Source organism: Nicotiana attenuata, chromosome 11 (assembly GCF_001879085.1).
Source record: "Nicotiana attenuata strain UT chromosome 11, NIATTr2, whole genome shotgun sequence".
Lineage (NCBI taxonomy): Eukaryota > Viridiplantae > Streptophyta > Magnoliopsida > Solanales > Solanaceae > Nicotiana > Nicotiana attenuata.
In genome coordinates this window covers 56,263,333-56,276,475 of record NC_031999.1, presented here as the reverse complement: position 1 = coordinate 56,276,475, position 13,143 = coordinate 56,263,333, and the positions used below count along the sequence as shown (strand labels likewise).

Here is a 13,143-nt window from a genome sequence, read left to right as displayed (position 1 = left end):
GGGGGGAGGCAAATGCATTTTAACATTAATGATAGAATTCTGCTAGGTGAATGGTGATGATATTGCCACACGATATAAGAGAGAGAAAAATGATAGTAGATGGTGACTATCAGTCAAAATCATAGCTTTGAATGCAAGATCTTAGCCTGTCGTTTGCTGCCTTCTGCAAATTTAATGTCAATTTTAATTTTTTCAAAAAGAAAAATACTAAAATAGGTATTGTAATTCAACTTGGTAAGAAGTGCAATAATTCGTTCAGATTGGAGTTGGTCGTAACTAGGAAGAGAATAAAAGTCTAATTTAATTTGACGGAAGAAGCAATATGTTTTGCATGAAATATCAAATTTTATCCATGAACAACATAAGGAAAATAGGTTTTACAAAGCCAAAATAATTTAGGGAAAAACGGTGTACAAGTTTTGATCTTGAACTGTGTGAAATTAATTAGTCATGTTCTTCGTTAACCAAATTGTCACGTCAGTTAGACACATGGAAAAAGGAAAAGAGAAAACGTACAAATTTCCTTTTAATTTTTTCTTTTTATTACTAATTCGTGCTCCTCTTGGCTTAGGTAAAACGTGGAATCCTTTTTATTCACTTCGACTATTAAAGTACTTCACATTAATGGGGATGCGTAAATTTGAGGGGAAAGATTTAAAAAAAAAACTAAATAATAAAGGTGTCAAATAAAACATAATAAAGAAAACAAAATCTTTTTCCTCGTAATATACTATTCGCAATAAGAATTCTAGGAATTCTTTCTCATTTACCACGCCTGTTAGTGGAATGAAGTAGTTGTACCTGCTACTGGATTTGCTTTTCCACTTTGCACTTTGAATCATATAAGTGCACAATTTGAATAGTTAAGCAAACCTTTTGTTAATAAGTTAAAAAATTTCCCAATTTTGGCAACTTATGCCCCGCCACTTTCACTAAGTAAACATCAAGCGTGGTCCTCATTATTTTTTTTTGATTTTCTACGTTGTGTCGGTATTCACATTAGGACCTGACTAGCTCGGATGCACACCGGAAAGTTGGGATTTACTTCAACGGGAGCTTTTTACGTAAATAACCGGCCGAATTCAATATTTACTTTTTTTAGCCGGTATACATAGATTATACATTAATCATATACAAGCTACACACATATTTTATATGGATTATGCATATATTATGCATACGTTAGGTATTTTTAATTTAAGCGGTTGAATGGGTGATTATTTAAATTAATTACTTATGCTCCTAAGCAAAAGCGATTCTATATATGCTCGTGCGAATTCGAAAAATCTAATTAAGAATAAACGACTATTTGTCGCTCCACCACAATTCTTATTGGTGTGCGGTCCTCATTATGATTGCAGCAACTTTGGGATTTTTGTTTCAATTTTCTTAGATCTTCCAACCTAGATTCACATTGCATTATTTGTTCAATCAAAAATAAAAATAAAAAACAAGAAGAAAAAGAACACATTGTTGTGTCCCTTTTGCTATGCATGCCGTAATGGGTCATAATAAATGCCACCAAACGATAATTCAGTAGAGGATTTAAGGCAATATATCTCTCATCCTTCTCTCTCTCTCTCTCTGTACCTAGGGACAAGAAACTGTTGGCTCTTCCCAGAAAAAAAATTAGTCCTAAATCACAAAACTCTATATTTCCCTACCCTTCCTAGTACTTAAATGCTAACCCCAGATGTCAGATTGTCTTCATTCAATTGTAACGATTAGGCTCTATTTATTGCCTTTTCATCCTATCTCTATTATTGCATGAAAAGTGAGGTGTTTTTCCCCAATTTGTACACATGGTAAAAAAACATGCTTTGTGTATGTGTGTAAGTGAGAGACTGAATGATACACTCACCAACCATGGTTGTGGTTAGGGGTGTTCATAAAAACCCGAACCAAACCGAAAACCAAACCAAACCAATCAAAAAAATCTATACTTTTTTGTTTGGTTTGGTTTTGGTTTTGAATTATAAAAACCGATCAAATTTGGTTTGGTTTCGGTTTTAATCAGAAAAAAAATCGAACCAAACCGACTATAGGAGTAGCTATTTCAAATTTATTGTTACACCTATATATATGTATACTGTTATACAAAGTTTCAAAAAATTTATGGTAAATGTTAATAGTTTGCACTTTTAATATAGTTCTTTACCTTTACACTATAGTTTGATTGGTAGTTTTCTTTTGTTTAGTGTAAGAAACCATTTCGTGTTAAACATAACATATTTTTAATTGAATCCTTAAATTATTCATCACTATTTGATTCAATTATCATCAATATATCTTGGTAAATAATAGATTTCTCAAAGGGCAATTGATTTGATAGTGTTACATTGAAAATATGGTCGCCGGAATATGTGTTTGGTAGTGTATGTCTTATATTTAAGAAAAAACCGACAAATAAGCGAAAAAACCGACATAAACTGAATCGAGAAAAACCGACTTAATTGGTTTGATTTGGTTCTTATATTTGAAAAACCGACTTACTTGGTTTGGTTTCTTTTTGGGGAAGAACCGATCCAAACCGAACCATGAACACCCCTAGTTGTGATGGAGTGATAAGTACTCCTTCATCCTTAACCAGAGGTCTCGGGTTCGAGACCCTTGGTATGGAATCACATTTGTTAAGGAGCGCTTTACCCCCAATATGAGACTTCCCAGCATGAATCCGGATTTAGTCGGGCCTCGATGTGGGTACCAGACACTAGGTTGGAAACAAAAAAAAAAAAAAAAAAACTCATGATACACTCTTCCTACATCTTAATGAATTTCTTATGCATCTTAACTTATGTAAGTTAGAGGTATAAAAGATTTACTTCAATATTCATTTATTTCAATATATATTATATAGTTTAACTTTGCAAGGGATTTAAATAAAAAAGACTTCTAAAATTTGTGATAATGAACACATCATAGCATTTACCTAGTTATATCACTTTTGAAACTTATATTTTAAACATATCATAATCTTTGCATGACTATAGAAATTTCTCATTAAGAATTAACGACGGACCGGATCAAGTGGACACAAACATAGTTTTTTCCTAAGCTTGCTTTGTGCAATAAGATAATCAGTTCGAGAGTGTTGGATAGAAGATGAAGCGATGAAAACTTCTCTTATTCGATCACCGAGAAGCCGAACGACTTTTAGTAATCCAGATTGATTTGACCCCCTTGATACATTTAATGAGAAATTTAAAGTTAATTTGCTTTCAAATATTAAAATATGTCATTCTTTTCGAACAAGCTATTAAAAAAATAGCCTCACATATGAAGGAAGTAACTAATAATTTAACTTATTATAATACTTTTTCCCTGTAAGTAATACACATATACTCCATCCGTTAACTTTCTTGTCCACTTTAAGTTTTCCACCCTCCTTAAGAAGTAATAATCATAATATGTATTTTACCATATGACCTCCAATAATGATTGCATTTCAAAAGTCTTAGGAAATAATTTTAAAAATGAGTAATTAATGAAAGGAGTAAAACAAGAAAAATTGTCTTTCTCTTAATTTAGCATGGTGAACAAGTAAAAAATAAAATTTATTTTTAGTATAGTAAATAAGTAAAAGTGAACGAAGGGAGTATATATACTCATTTTTTGCTATTATGGTAAGGCAATGATAAAAGTCACTAACTAGTACACCTGGCAGTCTCACAGTCCAAGAAAGTTGCAGCTAACCATCACCTCAAACCAATTAATAAAATAATTGAAAAAAAGTACTCCCTCCGGTCCAAAATAAGTGATTTTTTGGATGTTTTAACACAGATTAAGAAATCTACCTTTTAGTACTATTAATTAGCAATGGAATTGACCATATTAACCTTTACTATCTCACATAAACACTCCTAACACATATTTCAACACTATTTACTCCAAGGACAATGAAGGAAAAAAATAATTAATTCATTCTTAAAATCTAAAAAAATCACTTATTTTGGACCACAAGAAAAAGGCCAAAAGATCACTTATTTTGGACCGGAGGGAGTAATAATATGTAATGCTAAATGAAATGTGGCATTAAATATGTGAAACAGAGTATAGTGGAAGTCTCTGCTATATAAGTGCACGGTTAAACTTTTCTTGGAAATGCAATTGCCTTTGCTTGTGTTTTCTCTAAGCTAAAATAAAGCTTTGAGTTTCTAAGGCAATTGCTTTAAAAAAGATGAGTTATTTGGGCGTTGGAGTAAGTCCTGGAAATGTTCCAGTTTATCATGGGAATAATTTGAATGTGATTGATAGGAGAGTAAGGGTTACAGAGTTGGTGTTAAGGTGTGTGATTTGTGGTTTAGCAATTCTTGGTGCTGTTCTCATTGCTACTGATACCCAAGTTAAAGTGATTTTCTCTATTGAGAAAACAGCCAAATTCACAGATATGAAAGCTCTTGTGTAAGTTTTTTTTCCCTCTTTGCTTGTTTGCATGGTTTTAGGAGCTTTGGAACAACGGTAAATTAAGTTGTTTCTGTTTCGAGCCGTGGAAACAGCCACATAATTAAGCTGCCTATATTAAACCCTTGAGGAGCAGCCCTTCGGGTTCGAGCCGTGGAAGCACCTTAGGGTGCGGTCTTTCTTGGATCGTCTTAGCCCATGTCAATATCGCACCCCAAAGCCCTTCCCTGGATTCTCTCGGCCCATGTCAATATCACACCCTTGGGATGCGATCCTTCCCTGGATTCTCTCGGCCTATGTCACGCTTCGAGCTGTGGAAGCAGCCACATAGGCTGTCTATATCACACCAACTTATATCATACTCTTGGGGTGCGGCCCTTCCCTGAATTCTCTTGGCCCATGTCACGGTTCGAGTCATGGAATGAGCCACATAGGCTGCCTATATTACACCAGCCTATACTACACCCTTGGGGCGTAGCCCTTCCCTAAATTCTCTCGGCCTATGTCACGGTTCAAGCCATAGAAGGAGCCACATAGGCTGCCTATATCACACCAGCCCATACCACACCCTTGGGGTGCAGCCCTTCCCTAGATTGTTTCTGCCCTGTGTGAATACAAGATGCTGTGCGCTGCATACTTTGTGCATTGGACTGCCTTTCTTTCTTTTGCTTGTTTGCATGGTTTGTTTGGCTTTTAGTTCAAAGATTTTAAGTCTCCGAGGGTTTAAAATGTGAATTTTGTGTTTATTTCTGCAGGTTTTTAGTGATAGCCAATGGGTTAGCTGCTGCCTACTCACTGGTGCAAGTTCTAAGGTGCATTTTGAGTATGATTAGAGGAAGTGTTCTCTTTAATAAACCATTGGCTTGGGCTATTTTTTCCGGTGATCAGGTACAAATTAATCCTAATTAGTTTATTTTTTCAGATTTTGTGGGTAATTAATTATCTATAAATAATTTCTTGTATTATAACCTCCAAAAAGGTATTTTTTTACATAAACTTTAGTTGAGGTGCGCATAAACTAATCCAAATACCACCTTAAATAAAAAAAGAAAAGAAACAGAAAAACAGGTGTCCTCTGGCGTGAGTTGGCTTTGGTTGCAAATATGTGTAGTGGTACTATTGCAGTCAGAGACAGTGAGTAGCTCATAACTCATAAATCCAAATAAATGAAGAGAGAATCCTAGCAAAATCAATGACTAGTCTAATCATTTAAAAAAAAAAAAAGTAGTTCTGGTCCAAATTCAACTAGTCTAATCTTTTTAATTGCTTAAAGACTCCTTGTTGTAATTTTTTTCTCAAATTCCTTTTTCTTTTTCAACATTAGACTCAACTACCATACTCCTTTTAACTTTTGGGAGGTTGTGGAAAAGAAAAACTTTGGAAGAGAGGTTTATGTAATTATTGTAGCTCTAAAGGGTGTCTTTGTAATTGTTACTTATTTAGGGGGTTTAAGTGGAAATCTTCTCATTTTTTGTTTGACATGGACTTATGGTGCTTAATCCCACAACTTCATATATCCTATTGTCCTTTCTATCAATGATAATATAATGTTCAATGTCAAAAACACTCGAAAACCAACCGGGGGCGGAAGCAGAGTGCGGGATGCGGGTTCGGCCGAATCTAGTAGCTTTTGTTCAAACTATGTATTCGTCAAAAATTCATTAAATATGTACAACTTATTAGTTTACATCCCAGTAACTTAAAAGGATTACAATCCCGAAACCATTAGGTTCAAATCTCTGCTCCACCTCTGAAACCAACAACTTCATTAGTTACATGATAAACTTAAACTAAATCTTAGTTTAGAATAACCATGTTTACAAGTTGCATTAGTGATAGAGTGGGGAGGGGTTCATTTCTGACATGAGACATAGATATACATGCAATAAATCATTAAAATTTCACAAAAAATTAAATAAGAACCTCTTAAAAGTCGAATCTATCGACGTTAATTCTTGAATCCGCCTCTGACCACTAATATTTCCTTCATTTGCAGTTGATGGCCTACTTGACACTAGCCGCGGTAGCCGCGGCCGCACAGTCGGCAGTGTTTGCCAAGTTAGGGCAAACAGAGTTGCAATGGATGAAGATTTGCAATATGTATGGCAAATTCTGTAACCAAGTTGGAGAAGGCATTGCAAGTTCTTTAGTTGTGAGCCTTAGTATGATAGTACTCTCTGGCATTTCTGCTTTCAGTCTCTTCCGTTTGTATGAAAATAATAGTAAAGGAAAAGGCAATGCAATATGATGAGGACTCTTTAGTTTGGTGGATTTCCCTTGTTCTTTCTTTCTTTCTTTCCTTTTTAGATCTTTTTTTCTTTCTATGGATTGTTGTAAAATAAATCAAGACAAAAGTTGGTGAAATTATAATCATTTTATGTTTGCTTGACCTAGTCCAAATTTTGTTTTCTGCTTACTTTTGTACTTTCTATCAACTAAAGAGACCAGGAATGTGATTAAAACAAAAAATGATAGTACAACTTTTTTATGGTACAACGGAAATGGTGACTAAATAAATTCTTAAATTCTTACCAAAGCCACACGGTTCAAATCTTTTGAAAAGAAAAAAAACTCTGGGTGTGTTTGGTATAAAGGAAAACATTTTCCGGAAAATGTTTTCCAATTTTCCCATGTTTGGTTGGCTTAAATATTTTGGAAAATATTTTTCTTATCTACTCATTTTCCTTCAATTAGAGGAAAATGTTTTTCTTATCAAGAGAAGGGAAAACATTTTCCAAAACTCCTTCTCAACCTTCCCCACCCTATCCCCAATCCACCCCCACACCCACCCACCCAAACCCCACCCCACCTCTCTCTCCAAAAATATTTTTTTTTTTAAATTTAGTTTTTTTTCCGTCACCACCCACCCTGCTATCCCCCCAAACCCACCTCACTGCCCCCCCCCCCACCGCTACAATTTTTTTTTTTGAATTTTCAAATTTCTATTTTTCGTTTCCTGCACCACCCTCCTCCCCCACCCGTCAAAAAAATTTTTATACTTATTTTTAATTTCATATTTCTATTTTTTATTTTCTGCACATACCCCCTGCCCCCCCCCCCCCCCGGGAAAAAATATTTTTTTTTAATATATATTTTCAATTTTAATTTTTTCATCTGTCGTTTTATAGGTTCGAAATTTTACAAGTTCCAAAGTTATGAGTTTAGAGGTTTATGTGTTTGAAAGTTTACGGGTTTAGAAATTATAAAATTTACGGGTTCGAAAGTTCGCGGTTTTTACGTAAAAAAGTAAAGCAACACATTAGTTGTTTTGGGTTGTGTCAATTTTTAGAGATTTGGGGAAAGGGTGGGCGAGGGGGAGGGGTGGGGGGAGGGGGAGGGGGAGGGATGAGGAGAGTTGCATAAAAAATATTTTTCTAAAAAAAATATTTTCTACTCTCTAACCAAACAATAGAAAATATTTTCCGGAAAATGTTTTTCACTCACCAACCAAACAAGGAAAAATAAGTGATAAAACCACTCGTTTTCCATGAAAACATTTTCTAGGAAAACATTTTCCATGGAAAACATTTTCCTTCATACCAAACACACCCTCTATTTCCTTTTATTTTCGTATATTGCTCATTTATCTTCGTGTTTGTGGCTTTCATTAGTCAAAAAGTTTACACATTGGTTCGCCTCCCTATATATAGGTTCAATAACTTTTTCCTTCACTTTTAGATTAGTCAATAGTAGGAGCGTCAAATTGGTGCGTTGGGCTGATTTTGAGCTGGTCAAAATGAGATGAGTCAATAAATAGGCAGATCAATTTTGGACTAAAACCTGGGTTATAGCCCAAATTATTACCAAGTTTTAATTAATGTGTGTTATTTTTTTATATTGTTTAATTATCAAATAAGATTTTTTCTTTTACTATGGTTATATATAACATATCAAACCAAAAAAATATTATTTTACATCTTTACAAAGTTACTCATAGATCAATATGGCCAAAAGCCAAACTTAGATAAGTTGAAATGGATTGGATCAAAATAAGATGTGCTCAACAAATGAGCGGATAAAATGGGTTTGGGCCACCCCTCGTCAATAGTTAACTTTTGCGATTAACGAGTAATTTTCCCTTCTCGTTAAAGGCTTCAATATTCCCCTATCGGTTTAAATATGAATTTTTATCAATACTTGCTTAGGCAATGTTAAAGTATTTTATTTATCTATCCAACTTAATAAACTATGAATTTTTGCAATCATGAAAAAATTATTTATGCAATAATAAAAATCAGAGTAATTGTCACGACCCGAATTTCCCATCTGTCAGGACATTGATGACGCCTAACATTGTACTCGCTAGGCAAGCCAACGTTATAGAATATCTCACCTTTTTCTTTTACCTTTTTATAATTAAAACTCAACAAAATAAATCAGCGGAATTAAATGCGGAATAACACAGTTTAAAAGATTATCTTTGTACTAACAAGGAAAAACGTAATAATTCCACCCAGAACTGGTGTCACAACTCACGGACAGTAGGGGTGGGCGTTTGAGCAGTTCGGATTGCATATGAAATTTCGGTTTGGATTTTCAGTTTTCGGATAGACGAAATGACAATCCAAATCCAATCCAAATAAGTTCGGTTTGGATCGGATTTTTTAAGTTCGGATTCGGGTTAATCGGTTTGGATATTTTGAATTTTCGGTTTTGAGTTTATAAGTTGAAATGTCTCTTCTTTTTACAAAAATGAATATCCAAATGAAGTACTCATGTTAAATTTCCTGAAAAGTTATTCATTCTCACCGCAATCATCTAAATGAAATATTCAAGTAATGAAATTATTATATAAAAAATAAAAAAATACAATAGAGACGTTAATATGACATATAAGAAGTAGAAATAGTAAAACCATGTCCAAATAGAAAGTATTCTCATAATAACTTAGTAATTAATATTGAATATATATGATAATATCTAATGGGTAGGGTATTGAACTTATTACTATTGACATATGGATAATGGACTAAACATAAAGTATAAGAATTTCAGATTTTCGGATATCCAAAAATTCGAAGTACCAAATCCAATATCCAATCCGAACTCCAAAATTTTAAAAATTAAATCCAAAGTCCAATCCGTAATCCAAAAATCCAAACCAAATATCCAAGAAATTCGGATTTCGATTTGGATTTCGGGTTTGCCCAAAGTATGCCCACCCCTAACGGACAGTCTACGAATACTACAAATAATGGTCTGAACGAAAAATTTACCTCTGTCTCGAAAGTAGTTAAAACAAAAATGAAATGGGATAGAAGGGGACACTAGAGTCTGCGGACTCCTGCAGGATTACCTTGGGTCTCCGAGAAGCAGTGATAGCAACCAACCTCACGATCAGCCACTAGCTCCAAAATCTGCACAGAAAGTGCAGAGTGCAGTATCAGTACAACCGACCCCATGTAGTGGTAAGTGCCGAGCCTAACCTCGATGAAGTAGTGACGAGGCTACGGCGGGGCATACAACATATACAACCTACAACAGTTTATGCTAAACAGAAAGGAAATACATAATGTAATAAAGCAATAACTGGCATTAAATAAACTCGGAACCCAGATGTTCTACTAGTATTCAGCTATAACCAATCTTAAGGGTGTTTAAGCATCACAGTAATGGGTCTTAACAGAAATGAAAATATAATAACAACTGATGCGGCGCGCATCCCGATCCCAACACATAAATAACAACAATATCAATATTCACTCTTATTCTTCCTTGTTGCGACGTGCAACCCGATCCCACCTGTCCACCCTTATTACTCCTCAACACATATCATTCTTATTCCTCCTGTTGCGGCGTGCAACCCGATCCCACCAGACAATCACATTTCACCCTTATTCCTCCTGTTGCGGCGTGCAACCCGATCCCAATATATACATCAGCACCAAACACAAAAGAATAAAGACAAGTGTTTCACAAGCTAACTCAAATCCCCCACGTTACTTACACCTCAATCCACACAATGGAATATCACTACGGTTATGAAACTTCACCAGTGAAAACTACTCAGCGAGACACACCAAGGTGTACCGTAAGGCACCAACAAATCAATATAAGCCAACATGGTAATAAAATGAAGCTACGAAACCAATAATACTCCAACGTGAATATCAACAGTTAACATGAAACAATTAAATAATGCAATAAAGAGAACAACAGTTAATATGAAGCAATTAGATAAGGAAACATTTATGAGCAAATAGCATTTAAGGCAGGAAAGCAAGATATAGGGAAACGGGGAAAGGAAACGGGCTAAAGAAGTAATTTGGTGGCGCATAGGTACTCGTCACCACACCTATACGCCACACACATGATATCTCACATAGCAAGCAAGTCGGGGATCCCTAGTCCCTCAAGTCGAGGTTAAACCAAACACTTACCTCAAGCCAACGGGTATTTCAAAGCTCAATCACCGCTTTACCTCTCGATTCCACCACCAATTCAGTCGTATCTAGCGATAATCAACTTAATAAAATCAATAAACGCTAAAGAAACCAATTCAATACACAATTATAGTTTTCTCAACATTTTTCCCAAAAGGTCAAAAATCGACCCCGGCCCTGCTTGGTCAAAATCCGAAGTTCGGACCAAAACCCGATTATTCATTCACCCCCGAGCCCGGATATGCAATTGGTTTCGGAATCCGGCCTCAAATTGATGTCCAAATCCCCCAAATTCGAAATTCCTAAATTGCACCCTAGAACACCCAATTTCCCATTAAAAACCCTAGATTTTAAGATGAAATCATGTAAAAAGATGAAATAGATTGAAGAAAATGATTTAGAAATCGTTAACCTATGATTTGGGGAAGAACTCTCCTTAAGAAAATCGCCTATGGGAGCTTAGGATTTGAAAATTTGAGAAGTGAAGTGACAATCCCGTCAAAATGATGTTTTGATTAGTTGCAGATGTCGAATTTGCGACAGGAGCTTCGCAATTGCTAAGCTCGCAATTGCGAGACAGGCTTCGCAAATGCAAACCTGCTGCAATGTTTGCTTCTGTCGCAATTGCGAACATGTTGTCGCAATTGCGAAGGTTGACCCCCCCTCCCCCCCCCGTTGACTTCGCAAATGTGAAGGAAATGTTCGCAAATGCGAACTGTGCTGGCGAAGTCTTCTTCACAATTGCGATAAATCCCTCGCAATTTCCAAGCCTGTGAGGCTCGTAATTGCGAAGCCTGACCTCGCAATTGCGAGATCAGAGCCTGCAACAAAATACCAGATGTAACAGAAATTTTCTAAGTTCAAACTCACTCCGTGGCCTATCCAAAACTCACCCGAGCCCTCGGGGCTCCCAACCAAATATGCACACAAGCCTAAAAACATCATACGGACTTGCTGGTGCGATCAAATCGCCAAAATAACATCTTAAACAATGAATTTAACACCAAAACTCATGAAATTCATAGGATAGTTCAAAATTTCTTTTTTCTCAACCAAGGGTCTGATTCATGTCATATCAACTCCGTTTCTTACCAAATTTTACAGTCATCAAATATCATATTAAACATGTACCGGGCTCCAGAACTAAAATACGGGCCCGATACCATCAAGTTCAAACATTATTCAATTTCTAAAACTCCTTATATTTTCCAGCAAACAATTTTCTTCAAAAATTTATTTCTCGGGCTAGGGACCTCGGAATTCGATTCGGGCATACGCCCAAGTCTCATATTTTTCTACTGACCCTACGAGACCGTCGGAACACGGGTCCGGGTCCGTTTACCCAAAATGTTGACCAAAGTTAACTGAAATCATATTTTAAAGCGAAAAATCATTATTTCTGAAATTTTTCACACACAAGCTTTCTGGTATCACGCCCGGACTGCGCACGCAAATCGAGGAGAAATAAAAGGAGGTTTTCAAGGCCTCAAAACACGGAAATGGATTCTAAAATAAAAGATGACCTTTTGGGTCATCACATTCTCCACCTCTAAAACAACCATTCGTCCTCGAACGAACATAGAAAAAGTACTTGAATCGGTGAAAAGATGGGGATATTGGCTATGCATATCGGACTCGGACTCCCAGGTAGGTGCCTCAACAGGCTGAGCTCTCCATTGCACACGAACCGACGGACAGCTCTTCGATCTCAACTGACGAACATGCCGGTCTAGAATAGCTACCAGCTCCTCCTCATAGGTCAAATCCCTATCCAACTGGACAGTGCTGAAGTCTAACCCGTGTGATGGATCGCCGTGATACTTCCGAAGCATGGACACATGAAACACTGGATGCACAGCTGATAAACCCGGTGGCAACGCAAGTCTGTAAGCCACCTCTCCCACTCGATCACGGATCTTAAAAGGGCCAATGAACCTAGGGCTTAGCTTGCCATTCTTTCCAAATCTCATCACGCCCTTCATGGGCGACACCCGAAGCAACACTCGCTCTCCGACCATGAATGCCACATCACGAACCTTACGGTCGGCATAACTCTTTTGCCTGGACTGAGCAGTACGAAGCCTATCCTGAATGATCTTAACCTTGTCCAAGGCATCCTGTACTAAATCTGTACCCAGCAACCGAGCCTCTCCCGGCTCAAACCATCCAACCGGCGACCGACACCGTCTACCATATAATGCCTCATAGGGAGCCATCTGGATGCTCGACTGATAGCTGTTGTTTTAGGCAAACTCCGCTAATGGCAAGAACTGATCCCAAGAACCTTCAAAGTAAATAACATAGGAGCGAAGCATATACTCCAAAGTCTGAATAGTACGCTCGGACTGCCCGTCCGTCT

General features: G+C 36.5%; 1 protein-coding gene across 1 annotated transcript; it reads left to right on the top strand.

Moving 5' to 3' along the window:
- On the top strand, positions 4,070 to 6,790 carry LOC109234593 (CASP-like protein 2B1). Its single transcript, XM_019400642.1, has 3 exons — positions 4,070 to 4,401; positions 5,157 to 5,289; positions 6,398 to 6,790. Exons 1-3 carry the CDS (start codon positions 4,178 to 4,180, stop codon positions 6,647 to 6,649), a joined length of 609 nt encoding a protein of 202 aa, XP_019256187.1. The 5' UTR covers positions 4,070 to 4,177; the 3' UTR covers positions 6,650 to 6,790.

Excerpts from the sequence above, each read along its gene's own strand:
- LOC109234593 (XM_019400642.1), top strand. The coding sequence starts at position 4,178 with ATGAGTTATTTGGGCGTTGGAGTAAGTCCTGGAAATGTTCCAGTTTAT. Across the intron at positions 4,402-5,156 it reads ACAGATATGAAAGCTCTTGT|GTTTTTAGTGATAGCCAATG; the intron begins GTAAGTTTTTTT and ends TTATTTCTGCAG. Across the intron at positions 5,290-6,397 it reads CTATTTTTTCCGGTGATCAG|TTGATGGCCTACTTGACACT; the intron begins GTACAAATTAAT and ends CTTCATTTGCAG.